Consider the following 18,880-nt stretch of genomic DNA (forward strand, 5'->3'; position numbering starts at 1 on the left):
TTGTAAACTTAATAGGAACAAAAAATTAAGACAATTCAAAGAAGGGCAATGGGGTATTGCTATCGAAAACAAAAGTGGAAATAAAATCTCTTGTCAGGCTTCCTTTGCAATGCAGAAAATGCATGAATTGACAAAAGATTCCAAGACTTTCACTTTCTAGTACTGCAAACATTTAGGAAACTGACAATCGTGGGAAGGAAAAAAGAAACAAGGGGACAAGGTCCATGCAAGTGAGGTTACAGAAGGAGAAGAAAAGAATTAAAATGGGAGCAAGAGGCATACATTTGCAAAGCTAAAAGAAAACTGTGAAATAAAAACAGCACTGTTTCGTTAATCCCAGTAATGAAATATGCAATGGTTGACATATAGCCATAACAGATACTCTTTAAACTATTTTCTTTTTTGACAGAATAAAGTCGAAAAAAAAGAAGAAAAAAGGGACAACCTGGCAGAAGCAACTATCCTATGGATTACTCTGCAGGCAAATACTGGTGGCATGAAAAAATTTTTTTCAAGCTGAGCCCTTAGAGTCCAGCTTCACTTTAGTGGACATTTGTAATAAAAGAAATTTAAAAAACAATAATGAGATATATTTCCCTACTATTGGCAAAGATTTTTTTAAAACCAGCCAACAAAGCACTGGAGATAGTGTGAAGAAAAAACCATCACTCTCACGAACTGTCATTAAGTTTGTAAACTAGTTCCCTCTTTTTGGTGGATAGTTTGGCAACACGTATCAAAAAGCTAAACATACATATCCAACAACCCAACAATTTCCCCTTCTAACTAGTTGTGCTGAGGTAATCATGGCGTTAAGTATTTAAAAATGAGGGCAAAAGGAAATTTATTACACCTGTTTTTTTTACTTGCAAGATTTAAATACAACACAATGTTCAACACAGGAGGCTAGTTATATAGATTATGATACCTATATTCAAACGTGTACTATGGGGTCATTAAAACTGATGGTAAGGATTTATATTTATGGGCAGGGAACATACTATCAAGAGAAGAAAGCAGGTTATAAAATAACAGGTAGGGACTTCCCTGACAGTCCAGTGGCTAAGACTCCACACTCCCAACACAGGGGGCCTGGGTTCAATCCCTGGTCAGGGAACTAGATCACACATGCAGCAACTAAAGATCCCACATAGCGCAACTAAGACCTGGCACAGCCAAAAAAATAAATAAATGAATATTAAAACAAAACAGGTAGACTAACAAGGGTGTATCCCTCAAGATGGCAGCAAGATAGGTCTGCAAGCTCCTGGGCCACTGCCTGCCTGCTGGGAACTGTCAGCCCTGGCCCCCTCTACATCAGGAAGATTGTTGATCATTATGAAAATTCTAGAAATGCAGGGTACTTTGTCAAGACACATCAGTCATCCACAGCACAATCCCATCCACAGCACAATCACCTTAAGGTGTTAAGAAATCCTTTGTGCTATAATAAGGGAGTTACAAGATATGCACAATGCTTGCCTTCACACTGTGGCTCTAACATGAGTGAAATGCACACCTTAAATGTTCTGAATCCTTTATTTCAGCCCACTGGTCAGCTTAATACATGTGTAATTGGAATTATGTGACTGTGGCTGTAACTGTGCCTCGTTGGTCACAATTAAAATCAATTATGAAATTCCAAGGTATCTTTAAGTTTGAAACAATGAAGTAAATACCTAATTTTGCCTGAAGAGAATAACTCTCTATTTTGGAGAGTTACTGTTAGATTGCTTTAGTATGATTATTATCTATCAAGAACTAATTACTGATCCTCCAGAAGGCAGACAGCAGAAGCAAGAAGATCTATAATCCTGCAGCCTGTGGAACAAAAACCACATTCACAGACAGATAGATGAAATGAAATGGCAGAGGACTATGGACCAGATAGAGGAACAAGATAAAACCCCAGAAAAACAACTAAATGAAGTGCAGATAGGCAACCTTCCAGAAAAAGAATTCAGAATAATGATAGTGAAGATGATCCAGGACCTCAGAAAAAGAATGGAGGCAAAGATCAAGAAAATGTATGAAATGTTTAACAAACACCTAGAAGAATTAAAGAACAAATACCTAGAAGAATTAAAGAACAAACAAACAGAGTTGAACAATACAATAACTAAAATGAAAAATACCAGAAGGAATCATTAACAGAATAACTGAGGCAGAAGAATGGATAAGTGACTTGGAAGACAGAATGGTGGAATTCACTGCTGCAGAACAGAATGAAGAAAAAAGAATGAAAAGAAACGAAGACAGCCTCAGAGACCTCTGGGACAAAATTAAATGCGACAACATTCACATTATAGGGGTCCCAGAAGGAGAAGAGAGAGAGAAAGGACTCGAGAAAATATTTGAAGAGATTATAGTTGAAAACTTCCCTAACATGGGAAAAAAATAGCCACCCAAGTCCAGGAAGCACAGAGAGTCCCAGGCAGGATAAACCCAAGGAGAAACACACCAAGACATACACTAATCAAATAGACAAAAATTAAAAAGACAAAGAAAAATTATTAAAAGCAACAAGGGAAAAATGACAACACACAAGGGAACTCCCATAAGGTTAACAGCTGATCTCTCAGCAGAAACTCTACAAGCCAGAAGGGGGTGGCAAGATATATTTAAAGTGATGAAAGGGAAGAGCCTACAACCAAGATTACTCTACCCAGCCAGGATCTCATTCAGATTCGACAGAGAAATCAAAATCTTTACAGACAAGCAAAGAGAATTCAGCACCACCAAACCATCTCTACAACAAATGCTAAAGGAACTTCTCTAAGTGGAAAACAAAAGAGAAGAAAAGGACCTACAAAAACAAACCCAAAACAATTAAGAAAATGGTAATAAGAACATACAAACTGATAATTACCTTAAATGTGAATGGATTAAATGCTCCAACCAAAAGACACAGGCTCACTGAATGGATACAAAAACAAGTCCCATACATATGCTGTCTACAAGAGACCCACTTCTGACCTAGGGAAACATACACACTGAAAGTGAAGGTGTGGAAAAAGATACGCCATGCAAATGGAAATCAAAAGAAAGCTGGAGTAGCAATACTCGTATCAGATAAAATAGACTTTAAAATAAAGAAAGTTACAAGAGAAAAGGAAGGACACTACATAATGATCAAGGGATCAATCCAACACTTATAAATATACATGCACCCAACACAGGAGCACCTCAACACATAAGGCAAATGCTAACAGCTATAAAAGAGGAAATTGAGGGACTTTAACACTTCACTTACACCAATGGACAGATCATCCAGACAGAAAATTAATAAGGAAACACAAGCTTTAAATGATACAATAGACCAGATAGATTTAATTGATATTTATAGGACAGTCTATCAAAACACAGCAGTATACACTTTCTTCTCAAGTACACACGGAACATTTTCCAGGATAGATCACATCTTGGGCCACAAATCAAGCCTCGGTAAATTTAAGAAAACTGAAATCATATCAAGCATCTTTTCCGACCACAATGCTATGAGGTTAGAAATAAACTACGGGGAAAAAAATGTAAAAAGCACAAACCCATGGAGGTTAAACAATACATCACTAAATAACTAAGAGATCAATGAAGACAGCAAAGAGGAAATCAAAAAATACCTAGAGACAAATGACAATGAAAACACGATGATCCAAAACCTATGGGATGCAGTGAAAGCAGTTCTAAGAGGGAAGTTTATAGCAAAACAATCCTACCTCAAAAACAAGAAAAATTTCGAAGAAACAATCTAATCTTACACCTAAAGGAACTAGTGAAAGAAGAACAAACAAAACCCAAAGTCAGTACAAGGAAAGAAATCATAAAGATCAGAGCAGAAATAAATGAAATAGAAACAAAGAAAAGAACAGCAAAGATCAATAAAACTAAAAGCTGGTTCTTTGAGAAGATAAACAAAATTGATAAACCTTTAGCCAGACTCATCAAGAAAAAGAGGAAGAGGACTCAAATCAATAAAATTAGAAATGAAAAAGGAGAAATTACAATGGACACCACAGAAATACAAAGCATCATAAGAGACTACTACAAGCAACTCTATGCCAATAAAATGGACCACCTGGAAGAAATGAACAAATTCTTAGAAAGGTATAAAGTTCCAAGACTGAACCAGGAAGAAATAGAAAATATGAACAGACCAATCACAAGTAATGAATTTGAAACTGTGGTTAAAAACCTTTCAACAAACAAAAGTCCAGGACCAGATGGTTTCACAGGTGAACTCTATCAAACATTTAGAGAGGAGCTAACACCCATCCTTCTCAAACTCTTCCAAAAATTGCAGAGGAAGAAACAGTCCCAAACTCATTCTATGAGGCCACCTTCACCCTGATACCAAAACAAGATGAAGATACTATAAAAAACATTACAGACCAATACCATTGATGAATATAGATGCAAAAATCCTCAACAAAATACTAGCAAACAGAATCCAACAACACATTAAAAGGATCATACACCACGATCAAGTGGGGTTTATCTCAGGGATGCAAGGATTCTTCAATATATGCAAATCAATCAGTGTGATACACCACATTAACAAATTGAAGAATAAAAACCGTATGATCATCTCAATAGATGCAGAAAAAGATTCTGACAAAATTCAACACCAATTTATGATAAAAACTCTCTAGAAAGTGGGCACAGAGGGAACCAACCTCAACATAATAAAGGCCATATATGACAAACCCACAGCAAATATCATTCTCAATGGTGAAAAACTAAAAGCATTTCCTCTAATATCAGGAGCAAGACAAGGATGTCCACTCTCACCGCTAATATTCAACGTAGTTTTGGAAGTTCTAGGCACAGCAATCAGAGAAGAAAAAGAAATAAAAGGTATAGAAATTGGAAAAGAAGAAGTAAAACTGTCCCTGTTTGCAGATGACATAATACTACACATAGATAATCCAAAAGGTGCTACCAGAAAACTACTAGAACTAATCAATGAATTTGGTAAAGTTGCAGGATAAAAAATTTATGCACAGAAATCTCTTGCATTCCTATACAACAACAACAAAAGATCAGAAGGAGAAATTAAGGAAACAATTCCATTCACCACTGCAACAAAAAGAATAAAATACCTAGGAATAAACCTCCCTAAGGAGGTAAAAGACCTGTACTCAGAAAACTATAAGCCTCTGATGAAAGAAATCAAAGACGACACGAACAGATGGAGAGATATATCATGTTATTGGATTGGAAGAATCAATATTGTCAAAATGACTATACTCCCCAAAGCAATCTACAGATTCAGTGCAATCCCTATCTAATTACCAAGGGCATTTTTTAAAGAACTAGAACAAAAAATCTTAAAATTTGTATGGAGATACAAAAGACCCCAAATAGCCAAAGCAATCTTGAGGGAAAAAAATGGAGCTGGAGGAATCAGATTCCCTGATTTCACACTATACTACCAAGCTACTGTAATCAAGACAATATGGTACAATATGGCACAAAAACAGAAATATAGATCAATGGAACAGGACAGAAAGCCCAGAGATAAACCCACACACCTATAGAGAACTAATCTATGACAAAGGTGGCAAGGATATACAATGGAGAAAAGACAGCCTCTTCAATAAGTGGTGCTGGGAAAACTGGACAGCTACATTTAAAAGAATGAAATTAGAACACTCCCTAACACCATACACAAAAACAAACTCAAAATGGATTAAAGACCTAAATGTAAGACCGGACACTATAAAACTCTTAGAGGAAAACATAGGAAGAACACTCTTTGACATAAGTCACAGGAAGATCTTTTTTGACCCACCTCCTAGAGTAATGGAAATAAAAAAATAAACAAATGGGACCTAATGAAATTTAAAAGCTTTTGCACAGCAAAGGAAACTATAAACAAGACAAAAAGACAAACCCTCAGAATGGGAGAAAATATTTGCAAACAAATCAATGGACAAAGGATTAATCTCCAAAATATATAAACAGCTCATGCAGCTCAATGTTAAACAAACAAACAACCCAATCCAAAAACGGGCAGAAGACCTAAACAGACATTTCTCCAAAGAAGGCATACAGATGGCCAAGAGGCACATGAAAAGATGCACAACATCACTAATTTCTAGAGAAATGTAAATCAAAACTACAATGAGGTATCACCTCACACCAGTCAGAATGGGCATCATCAGAAAATCTACAACAACAAATGCTGGAGAGGGTGTGGAGAAAAGGGAACCCTCCTGCACTGTTGGTGGCAATGTAAATTGACCTAGCCACTATGGAGAACAGTATGGAGGTTCCTTAAAAAACTAAAAATAGAACTACCATACGACCCAGCAATCCCACTACTGGGCATATACCCTGAGAAAACCATAACTCAAAAAGAGTCATGCACCACAATGTTCACTGCAGCACTATTTTTTTTTTTTTTTTTTTTTGCGGTATGCGGGCCTCTCACTGTTGTGGCCTCTCCCGTTGCGGAGCACAGGCTCCGGACGTGCAGGCTCAGCGGCCATGGCTCACGGGCCCAGCCGCTCCGCAGCATGTGGGATCTTCCCGGACCGGGGCACAAACCCGCGTCCCCTGCATCGGCAGGCAGACTCTCAACCACTGCACCACCAGGGAAGCCCTGCAGTGCTATTTACAATAGCCAGGACATGGAAGCAACCTAAGTGTCCATCAACAGATGAATGGATAAAGAATATGTGGCACATAATACAATGGAATGTTACTCAGCCATAGAAAGAAACGAAATTGAGTTATTTGTAGTGAGGTAGATGGACCCAGAGTCTGTCATACAGAGTGAAGTAAGTCAGAAAGATACATACATACAAATACTGTATGCTAACACATATACATGCAATCTAAAAAAAAAAAAAGGTTCTGAAGAACCTAGGGGCAGGACAGGAATAAAGACGCAGATGTAGAGTGGACTTGAGGACACAGGGTGGGGGAAGGGTAAGCTGGGACGAAGTGCGAGAGTAGCATGGACATATATACACTACCAAATGTAAAACAGATAGCTAGTGGGAAGCAGCCACATAGCACATGGAGATCAGCTCAGTGCTTTGTGATCACCTAGAGGGATGGGATAGGGAGGGTTGGAGGGAGACGTAAGAGGGAGGAGATATGGGGATATATGTATATGTATAGCTGATTCACTTTGTTATAAAGCAGAAACTAACACAGCATTGTAAAGCTATTTTACTCCAATAAAGATGTTAAAAAAAGAAAGGAAAAAGAAAAACTAAAAATAGAATTACCATATGACCCAGCACTCCCACTACTGGGCATATATCCAGAGAAAACCATAATTCAAAAAGACACATGCACCCCAATGTTCATTGCAGCACTGTTTACAGTAGCCAGGTCATGGAAGCAACCTAAATGCCCATCGACAGACAAATGGATAAAGAAGTTGTGGTACATATATACAATGGAATATTACTCAGCCATAAAAAGGAACGAAATTGGGTCATTTGTAGAGATGTGGATGGACCTAGAGACTGTCATACAGAGTGAAGTAAGTCAGAAAGAGAAAAACAAATATCGTATATTGATGCATATATGTGGAATCTCAAAAAATGGTACAGATGAACCGGTTTGCAAGGCAGAAATAGAGACAGAGATGTAGAGAACAAACATATGGACACCAAGGGGGGCAAGTGGGGATGGGGGTTGGTGGTGGTGGGATGAATTGGGAGATTGCAATTGACATATATACACTCATATGTATAAAATGGATAACTAATAAGAACCTGCTGTATAAAAAAAAAATTTTTTTAAGAACTAAGTACTGTACATAAACATAGTTGCATGTATAATATAAATTTAAAAACTCAACATGCATTGTATGATCCTAGTTATGTAAAACTGTATGTTAATACACACAGAGAGATGTCTGAAAGAATGTCAACCACTGTTAACAGTTTAGTGAACTCTTAGTAATGGCATTTCAGGAGATTTAAAATTTTTCTTCTTTTTTTTTTTTTTCAGTATGCGGGCCTCTCACTGTTGTGGCCTCTCCCGTTGCGGAGCACAGGCTCCGGACGCGCAGGCTCAGCGGCCATGGCTCACGGGCCCAGCCGCTCCGCGGCATGTAGGATCTTCCCGGACTGGGGCATGAACCCATGCCCCCTGCATCGGCAGGCGGACTCTCAACCACTGCGCCACCAGGGAAGCCCAAAATTTTTCTTCTTTATATGCTTCTGTATAATCCTTTTAATTAGATCATTTTTACAACAAGAAAAACAAATTTTAAAACTGTGAAAAACTCAAGCACAAAAGATTTCTTTTTAAAAGGAGTTTTGATATTAGGTACCTTTAAGGCTCCTTTAAATATTATTCTTTCGAATGGTTCTAAGTAAGATCTTTGTAATTCAGAAGGAAATTAAACCAAAATAAATTAGAATCCCTTTACATCACTCAAATCTGGAGATTTATTCATCTCTGAAATGCACTCTTACCAAAATTACAAGGAAGCCATAGTAGACACTAAGAAATATAAAATACACTCAATACTTGACAGTATGATATAAATTTTCAACTGGTACCACTCATGGCAACACCTGAAATCTATATCTGCTTCCTCTAGCCCCAGGGTCCTCCTGGTAGTATTGGGTTGACCAAAAAGTTCGTTCGGGTTTTTCCGTAAGAAATATCCCAATATTTTACATAAATCTTACCTCTTCGAGCTTCTTCTCAATCTCCTTAAAGACAAGACTTGCCTTAAATCCATCAACTGCAGAGCTGGTTGGAGCAGCCTCAATTTGATGAGTTCTAAAAGAACTGGGGGAAAGAATCGATTTCAATCCATGGAGTCATATAGGTACTAGGTTTTTCAACATTTATACAGTAGTAATTTTCAAAAACCCTAACAGAGATGCTGTGCCTTTTACCCAAAGGAAACTGTTATTAAGCCAATAAAACAATTAAGCTTTTCTTCCCATTTTTCAACAAATATTGAGTGCTCACTAGATGGTAGGCCTTGTCCTTGAAAATATACTAAACCAACGAACCTACCCTCATGAAGCTTCTAAGCCACTGGGGGAGACAATGAACATGCAAAAAATAAAGAATATAGTTACTATGAAGAAAATAAGGCAGATTAAGGAGATATAAAGAAAGTATATTTATGTGTGTTGGTCTATTTTATTTATTTTTTAAAGATTTATTTTATTATTTATTTAATTTACTTTTGTCTGCGTCGGGTCTTAGTTGCAGCACGCGGGGTCTTCTTTGAGGCGTGCGGGCTCTTTTGTTGCGGCATGCGGGTTATCTCTCTACTTGTGGCACACAGGCTCTGTAGTTATGGCATGTGGGTTCCAGAGCATGTGGGCTCTGCAGTTTGTAGCACACGGGCTCTCTAGTTGAGGCACGTGAGCTCAGTAGTTGTGGCGCAGGCTTAGTTGCCCCGCAGGCATGTGGGATCTTAGTTCCCTGATCAGGGATCGAACCGGTGTCCCCTGCATTGTAAGGCGGCTTCTTTAGACCCCAGGTGGTCTATTTTAGATAGCCTAGTCAGACAGGCCTCTCTGAGGAGGTGATATTTAAATTAGGTATTAAATTATGTAAATGAGCCAGCCATGTAAAGATTTAGGTGGAGAAGTCAGCTCTATATTTCCAGTATAAAGAACTTGATGTAGAAACTAGCTCAGCAGTTAAAGGAACTACAAGAAGGCCAGTATGGCTGGAGCAGAGCAGAGGAGAAGGACCTAAGGTCACAGAAACATGCAGGGCAAGATAACAAGGGGCTTTACAGGTCACAGTTAAGAGTTTGGATTTTATTTTAAGTACCTTGAGAACTGCAGGGTATAAGCTGGAGAGTAGCACAATCCATTTACATATTTTAAAAAATAAATCTGGCTGCTAGCTGGAAAATGGACTGTAAGAGGGCAAGTGAGGAGGCAGGGAGACCAATTAAGAGGCTACTGCAGTAGTCCAGGCAAGAGACGATGGTGATTAAACAGGGTATAATGAAGTGGGGAGTAAGCAGAGGTTGGACTCGAGATTTATTTTTTAGCTATGACACAAGATATGAATTTACTAACATCCATCTATTGGTTGCTTGATACTTGGGAAACAACTGTAGATAAATGGCCTGATGTGGCAGAAAGAACATAGTCCCTATAGCTACAAAAGCCTGGGTTAGAATCTCAAGCCTTCCTCCACTCACTAGCTATGCGATTCTGAGCAAGCTACTTCATCTCTGTGCAACCTCTGGTAGGGAGGCAGGGAAGAAGGTGGAGGGTGCCGGTGACTTTGCAGAATTAAGTGGAATCCCGTGTGGAAGGTACCTAGCAGAGATCCTGGCCCATGGTAAAAAATGACAGCCACGACTATTACAGGTTGCAGAGCCTCAAGCATTAGATGCTGAGAGAAACTGAAAGGTCTGAAGAAGATGAGGGCACTTTAGGATTTTAAGTAATTCCTCTGAAATACCACAAGCATCCTGGCGGTGGCTGAGGCCAGGACTGGAACAACAAACATCGGAAGGATATACTTGAAGGAGTCAAGAGCGTAGCAGCTGCTCAGTAAGCAAAGCATTTCTTTCCTTCTTTCTCTACCTCCTCTCTTTCCTTCTCTTTCTCCCCACCCACCCTTCCCTTCCCTTTCCTTCTTTCTATCATTTCATAAATATTTAACGACTGCCTGCTACAGGCCAAGCATTGTTCGAGGTACTGGGAGTACAATGGCGAACAAGTCAGACCCAGTCCCAGTCCTCACTGAATCTATATTTTTCTAGGAAAAAAAGAAGAAAACAGACAAAATAATTACAAGTATTAGGAAGCAGACAAAAAGAGGAACCGAGGTTAAGGCAGTCAAGGAATGATGTCTCTGAGCAAGTGAATTTAAGCTAAGACCCAATTAAAGGAAGAAAAGGAGCTAGACATTCAAAGAGGAAACTTGCAAAGATCCTGAGAGAGAAAAGAGTTTAGCATGTTAAAAGAAAGTAAAAGAGGACCAGTCACTAGAGTACAGTAAGTGGGGGCAAAATGACACAAAATGAAATTGGGGAACTGGGCAGGGACCAGACCATCCAGGCCAAAGAAGGGATTTTGGGAAACCACTGAAATGATTAAACAGGGAAGTGAAATAGTTTGATTTGTGATTATTCTTACAACTGTGCAGACAATGAGTTAGTGGGGTTGGGATGCAAGAACTTAGGTGGGGAGAGGGTTACGGGGCTGCTGGAGTGGTCCAAATAGGAAGTGGAGGCAGTCTGCCAGTGGAGATGGCGAGAAGGAAGTGGATTCAAAATATATTTTAAACATTGAATCCATAAGCCTTGCTGCTGGGCACGAGAGAGTGCTGAGGGGGAGGGGAAAGAGCAAGGATGATTTAGGTGTTTGGCCTGAATAACTGAAGGGATGACAGTGCCATTTATTGACAAAAGGAAGAATGCAGTGAGAGTAAAGGGGATCAAAGTCCCATCTCAGGCACAGTCAGTATGGGACCTTTGTGAGACAAGAAGGCAGCTGGATATGACAGTCTGGAGCTCAGAAGCAGTCTAGGCTGGAGATAAGGTCGGATAATCATTAGCATAATGAAAGTATTTAAATCCATGGGAACAGACAAGCTCACCTTGAGGGAATTCTAGAGAAAGAAGTAAGCCTAGGACAATACCCTGTGGATCTCAATTATTTAGAAGTCTGGGAGGGAAGAGGAAGCAGTAGCCAGTGATGCAAGAGGAAAACTAGAAGAACATAATGTCATAGAAGCCAAGAGGGGAGAAAGAATCTGGGAGGGAGGGAGGGAGGGAGGGAGGGAGGAAACTATGTCAAATGCTGCCAAAGGTCAAATACCCACTGGACTGGCAACATGAAGAGTTCAGCTGACTTGGGCAAAAGCAATATTAAGCAAGTGTTGGAAGGCAGAAGTCAGTAGAGATTACAGTAAATTAAAGAGTGAATAGGAGAGGGAAATAGAAACAGTGTGTCTCTTTTGAGACATTACTTTCAGGGGAACAGTGAAATGGAGTGGTCTCTGGAGGGGAGGGTGGTATTAAGGAAAGTTTGTTTTTGTTTTAAGATTAACATATTAGAGCATGTTTGCCTGATGATGGTAACGAACCAGGGGAAAAGAGACAGAAGTCTTGAGAAGGTGAAGGGGGATGAGATCTAGTGACCTATGAAGGAAGAGGAGGAGACTCAAGGGAAGAAGAGGATCAGATGGGTAGAATGCTAGATAGGTCTATAAGTCTTGGGATGGAAGATAAGGGAGTTTGGGTCTAATGGCTTCTGTTTTTTCAACAACATACAAGGCAAAAGTAATCAGCTGAAAATGAGGGTGAAAGGAGGGTATGGAAAGTCTAAGAGGTTGAAAAGTGAACCTACTAGAGAAATCATATTAATATCACAACAAGGAATGGAAGTAAGCGCTCACCATGCTGAAATACATGCAATTCTCAGAGCATGGCATGCTACTTCATACTTCCATGCCTTTGCCCTTGCTGCCCCCTGTGTCTGGAATACCTCCGTCTTAGCAAATTCTATTTTACCCTTCAAGATCCAGGCCAGGAAACTCCCTTTCCGTGAAACCCTAGTAAATGTCAGCTTCTCAAGAGCAGATACCACAACTTTTGAAAAAAATAATCTTTATTTATATCCCCAGTTCCTGACACACAATAGGTATTCAGTAAATAGTGACTGAATAGAACTGAATTACACTGAATTCTCTCTTAGCTAAATTCTAATTTTTTCCTGTTCCATTTAGAGCAGAATTATCTATGGTACACCATTTTCTCAGTCAAAAGTCTGAATGAGTGACCTAAAATCAAGTGGCTACAACTAGTCCTCCACAAGCCAGTTTCATTTCATGAATAGTCCAACTTTTCAGCCTTTAATCATAAACATCACTGTGCCCTCTCCAAGCTTGACACTTCCAAACTGTATGTGATAAAATAATAACTGACACTTCTCAGCGTACATACAAAGTATCTTGATACTTTACGGGGCAGAGTTCAGACAAGTTCTGACAGGTCACAGATGTTTATTTTGCTTCTGTTGAAAAGTTCACTCAGTTAATGATTAACCAACTTTTCATCCAGATTAGGGAAAAAATTAATATATAAAGTTATATCAATATTTTCTGAAAAATCCCTCATATCTTACAATTTATTTGATATGTGCCCTGCTCTAGGGAAGCTGAATATAACTTACACAAACTCAGAAAATAACTTACTCATATTGCAAAAGGATGCACCTCATGATTTCTTTTTTTTTTTTTTTGAGATAGATTTGAAATTTTAGTAAAAGCTTTTTTGCCCACCCAAATCATATTCTTCTTTTTTTTTTTTTTAACATCTTTATTGGGGTATAATTGCTTTACAATGGTGTGTTAGTTTCTGCTTTATAACAAACTCATGATTTCTTTATATTCGAAGTTCTTTTAGCAGAAACTAAAGTCTGATTATTTTTATTTTTTTTACCTTGGTTTATACATAAGTTTTCTGGAATAAATCTAGTATATAAAATGTTGGAAGGGACTCTGAAGATTAACTATTTAGTGTATGAATTCCCTCTATGCTTCCTGAAATTTTCATTCCAAGCTCTAGAACACAGGCACTGTTTCAACAACGTCAAAGATCAGAAGCACAGGGGCTTCCCTGGTGGCGCAGTGGTTGATTGTCCGCCTGCCGATGCAGGGGACACGGGTTCGTGCCCCGGTCCAGGAAGATCCCACATGCCGCGGAGCGGCTGGGCCCGTGGGCCATGGCCACTGAGCCTGCACGTCCGGAGCCTGTGCTCCACAACAGGAGAGGCCGCGGCAGTGAGAGGCCCGCGTACCACAAAAAAAAAAAAAAAAAAAAGATCAGAAGCACAGAGTAGCCAACAAAACAGGAACTTTGAACTCAGATATATGAAGGTTAGAGTCTTGACCGCTACCACTTAAGACTCTCTTTAGATACATTGTTTTGACTCTGATCATCAATCTTCTAATCTATAAACAAGGTACAAAACTTACCATGTGGATTTCTATGAGGATTAAACAAAGCAGTGAAGAGGAAGCACCTAGCATGGTCTTGGTGCTCATACTAGGCCCTCAAAAAGTGGCTGTTAAAGAACTATTACAACTCAATATATAAAAAGACACCCAATTTTAAAATGGCCAAAATATCTGAATAGGTATTTCTCCTAAGATATACAAATGGCCAATAAGCACATGAAAAGATGCTCAGGGGCTTCGCTGGTGGCGCAGTGGTTGAGAGTCCGCCTGCCGATGCAGGGGACACGGGTTCGTGCCCCGGTCCGGGAGGATCCCACAGGCCGCGGAGCAGCTGGGCCCGTGAGCTATGGCCGCTGAGCCTGTGCGTCTGGAGCCCGTGCTCCACAACGGGAGAGGCCACAACAGTGAGAGGCCCACATACCGCGAGAAAAAAAAAAAAAGCCGACAATAACAAGTGTTAATGAGGATGTGAAGAAATCAGAACCCTTATAATGTAATTTTATTCAGCCATAAAAAGGAATGAAGTACTACATTCATTTTTGTAACATGGATGAACCTTGAAAACATTACGCTAAATGAAAGCAGCAGTCACAAAAGGCCACATATTGTATGATTTCATTTATATGAAATGTCCAGAATAGGCAAATCCTTAGAGACAGAAAGTAGACTGTGGTTGTCAGAGCCTGCAAGAAGTGGGACTGGGGAATGACTGCTAACCGGTACATGGTTTCTTTCAGGGGTGTTGAAAATATTCTAAAATCGATTGTGATGATGACTGCACAACTCTGTGATATACTAAAAAACCACTGAACGTACACTTAAAATAGTGAATTTGTGGCATGTAAATTATATCCCCAAAAAAGCTGTTAAAAACCATTTTTAAAGTGGCTGCTGCTGTTTGTAGTGTTTAGGAAGAACACAGGATCCTACATTTTAATCAAATCTCCATCCCTAAATCTAACATTTTAACAGTTTTACCAGTAATTAGTCTGTTCAAATTAGAAATGGTGTGCGACACACACAGGACAAAAGAATAGGGTTCATTTGCAATCAGCAACTCCCCTTGACCTCTGAACGGGCACACGGCCCCATCACAGACAGAAATCCAGCCCAGAAAGCCAAACCGTGGACTTCAACAGGTTGGGATATATGCCTCACTCTGAACTAAAAATTAAAGTTCATCTTTTCCAAACTTCTAGGTGACATTTATAATTTAATATATAAAACCATTTTCAACAATTTAACCAGTGACGTGAACTACAGAAATAGGAAAGAAAAAAGGAAAATAGCTAGATAAATCAGAAATCAACAGTTTATTGAGCAACTGAATGAGTGGCGGGTACTTTTTGTTAGTTTTCTAATCCCTGAAGTAGATATTTTCACTCTTTTCTAACTGAGGGAAAGGTGAACATGTCCTAAGCAAGCAGTGTGATGGAAAAGTTGATGGGGTGTTCTTTCCACTGATCAACACTGCCTCTCTGATAATTCCAGCCTATAAAAAAATTAAAAAAGATGTCGCATACAGGTGGCATTTCAGTAGTTTTATAATTTCTTCATTCTAACTGCTAATTAATTGGTGGCTACATTAGTATGGAGAAAGATAAAAATCAGATAAGATTTTTGCATGTGTTCTTAAATATCTCTTTTTAAATGAAACTAAGGGACTTCCCTGGTGGCACAGTGGTTAGGAATCCACCTGCCAACGTAGGGGACACGGGTTCGACCCCTGGTTCAGGAAGATCCCACATGCCGCACAGCAACTAAGCCCATGCGCCACAACTACTGAACCTGCACTCTAGAGTCCGTGAGCCACAACTACTGAGCCCGCGTGCCACAACTACCGAAGCCTGCGCACCTAGAACCTGTGCTCCTCAACAAGAGAAGCCATTGCAGTGAGAAGCCTGTACACTGCAACAAAGACCCAACACAGACAAAAATAAATAAATATTTTAAAAAATAAATGAAACTAAAATCTTGTGTGTGTGTGTGGTGGTGTGTGTGTGTCCACTGTGTCCCCTGAGAAGTCCTGGAGGTAATAACAACAAGCACTCAGCCAGCAGCCACACTGTGGTTTCTAAATACCATTCTCCACTAAAAGGAACTAAGGCTCTCTGAAGAAATGGTTGATCTTAGGGCTGGGGCAGGGAAAATACAGGATGAGCCTGGAATACCTTCTTGAGCTAGAAAGCAAGCAAGTAATAAAGAGAATCACAAGACAGTACAAGTCAGCTAGAAGGGGCTTCTGCTGGCTAAAGCAGGGACATTTTGAGTGTCAAAATAAATGATACTAATGCATTATAACCCACTGAATAAAATATGAATTCATGAGTTCATACCGATATATTTATCGATATAGATGAATATGAACAAATTTTTTAATGGGGGAGAAGAGAATCTCCCTTACAGCAGAATACCACTTAATAAATATAAGGTATGATGAAGTTAGAAAAATATCATCAGTGGATGCTAAGATGAATGAGTAATGGGTAAAAGTTGGATGAGGAACAGGATATTTACATAATCGCAAAACATCTCACCACAAATTACCTATTAAGTACAAAGGAAAAACAGTAACTCTTTCAGAGGAAAACATGGTAGATACCACCTTAGTCAAGAAATCAAAGCTAAACATCACCAATATAGGATAATGCACATCATGTGCTTCCAGTCACGATGCATTAAGTATACATCATCACTTCAGTGGTATTCCTGCAAAAAATGTGTAACCTGAACCTAATTACGAGGAAACATGTGACACATGCAAATTGAGGGACATTCCATTCTTAAAGAATCTACTTATACTCTCCAAAAAAGTCAAAGTCAAGAAATAAGAAAGGCTGAGGGATTGTTTCAGATCAAAGGAAACTAAAGAGACATGACAGCTAAATGAACTCAGGATCCTAAATTGGATCCTGGACAAGGAGAAAGACTAAAGCTTATAGTATCTTTTAAAGAGATATTATTGGGATAATTGTCAAACTGTGAATACCTTCTTTGGATTAGGTAATAGCATTTTTTAAATTTTACTTATTTTTTAATATTTATTTATTTAGGCTGCGCCAGGGCTTAGTTGTGGCATGTGGGATCTTTAGTTGCCGCATGCGGGCTCTTAGTTGTGGCATGTGGACTTCTTAGTTGTGGCATGCGGACTTCTTGGTTGCAGCACGCAGACTCTTAGTCGTAGCATGCATGTGGGATCTAGTTCCCCGACCAGAGATTGGAACCTGGGGCCCCTGTAGGTAATAGCGTTTTATCAGTGTTAAATTTTCTGATTTTGATAGCTATACTGTGGTTGAGTAATAGAATGTTCTAGTCTTTAGAAATGCATACTAAAATATATAAGGGTAGAAGAGCATAATGTCTCCAACGTTCAAACATTTCAGAAAACACATGCATATATATATATATATATATATATATATATATATGCATGTAGAAAAATGATGAAGCAAATGGAGCAAAATACAAACAATCTGAGTACAAGGTATGTGGGAGTTCCTTGTACTATTCCTGTAATTTTTATGTCAAAATCAAGGTTTCTAATTAAAAGACAAAATTTAGAAAATGAAAAGGCTAATCACCTTCAATCTCACCACTACCAACAAGTTTCCTATATTCATTTTTTCCACATTGCTTCCTCTAGTCCTTGTTTATGAGCACACATACATGGGTACAATTTTTACTTCTAACTTTTAACTTCTTATATCACTTAGGGTTTTCACCTGTTGACCTAAACTTTCAGGCTAACTTAGACAATTTTCCATTAAAAAAGAAAAACTGGAGTAATCCAAATATGCCTCAACCAGGGAATGGATAAGCTGTGGTACATCCATACAAACGAATACCACTAAGCAATAAAAAGGAACAGATTACTCACACACAATAACATGAATGAACCTCAAATGCATTCTGCTAAGTGAAAGAAGCCAGACTCAAAGGCTTTTTGATTCTATTCACATGATATTCTGGAAAGGGGCAGAAAATAGATAGTGGTTGCCAAGGAATGGAAGACAGGGGGAAGGGTCGACTACAAAGGTTAACAAAGAATTCTGGTGGGTGATGCAATTGTTCTGTATCTTGATTATGGTGGTAGTTACTTGACTGTACATGTTTGTCAAAACTTTCAGAACTATGCACTAAACAGGTGGACTTTCACTGTATGTAAATTTTTATACCTTAATTAAAAATAGAAAAAACAAAACAAAGTTGGGTTTAAAAACAGGTTTCACTTAACAGAATACAAAATGCAAATCTATCCTCAATCTGTGTCTTACATAAAATGAACAGGATGTTATAATACAGAGTCAATACTTATATTCAAAAGTGGTCTAAAGGAAAGTTTAACTGTAAATTAAATGCAATTGGTCACAGTTCTTAAATAAGACCTCTCCTCTTCATTTTCATGGCCCCTGTTGCAGCACTAAACATTTCTTATCCACACTACTGCAACTGCTTCCTAAGGATTCCTGGCCTCTGGTCCCTCCACCACTCAACTCAAAGTAATACCAGACTGATCTACCTAAAGTAAAATGCGATATAATCACATAATCTTTTGCTAAAACTCATATTCTGTAGGATAAATTTCAAACTCCTCAACATAACATTGGAAGCATTTCAAAACCTTGATCCAATCTACTGTTACAGCTGCAACTCCTGTCACCTATGTATTACTGACTCTGCCCCTCTACCCAGGCACAACAAAATAATCCACCCTCTACCCACACAGGACAACCACTCTTATATTTTCAAATTGCGTACCTATGTACAGACCTGGGATGCCCTTCCTCTACGCTTTTGCTGGGCAATCTTAGTCATCCCAGTTCAAATTTAGGTCCTTCATACTAATTTCTTCCTCTGGGCTTCTATAGCATTTTGAAAAAGGTATGTCTGCCTTCCGCATCTACTCAGAGGACCATACTTAGGGGCCTAAGCATATAGCAGCTGCTCCATCAAAGTT

The 18,880-nt window shown here is 38.9% G+C and overlaps 1 protein-coding gene across 1 annotated transcript in view; it reads right to left on the reverse strand.

The window, feature by feature from the left end:
• Window positions 1–18,880, reverse strand: part of SCP2 (sterol carrier protein 2) — a 168,084-nt gene that overhangs the window by 30,199 nt on the left and 119,005 nt on the right. Inside the window, exon 13 of the mRNA XM_082863512.1 lies at window positions 8,661–8,763. Within this exon, the coding sequence (XP_082719638.1) occupies window positions 8,661–8,763 (103 nt within the window). The remainder of the gene's footprint in view (window positions 1–8,660; window positions 8,764–18,880) is intronic.

Source organism: Leucopleurus acutus (assembly GCF_964270905.1).
Source record: "Leucopleurus acutus genome assembly, chromosome: 2".
NCBI classification, from domain to species: domain Eukaryota; kingdom Metazoa; phylum Chordata; class Mammalia; order Artiodactyla; family Delphinidae; genus Leucopleurus; species Leucopleurus acutus.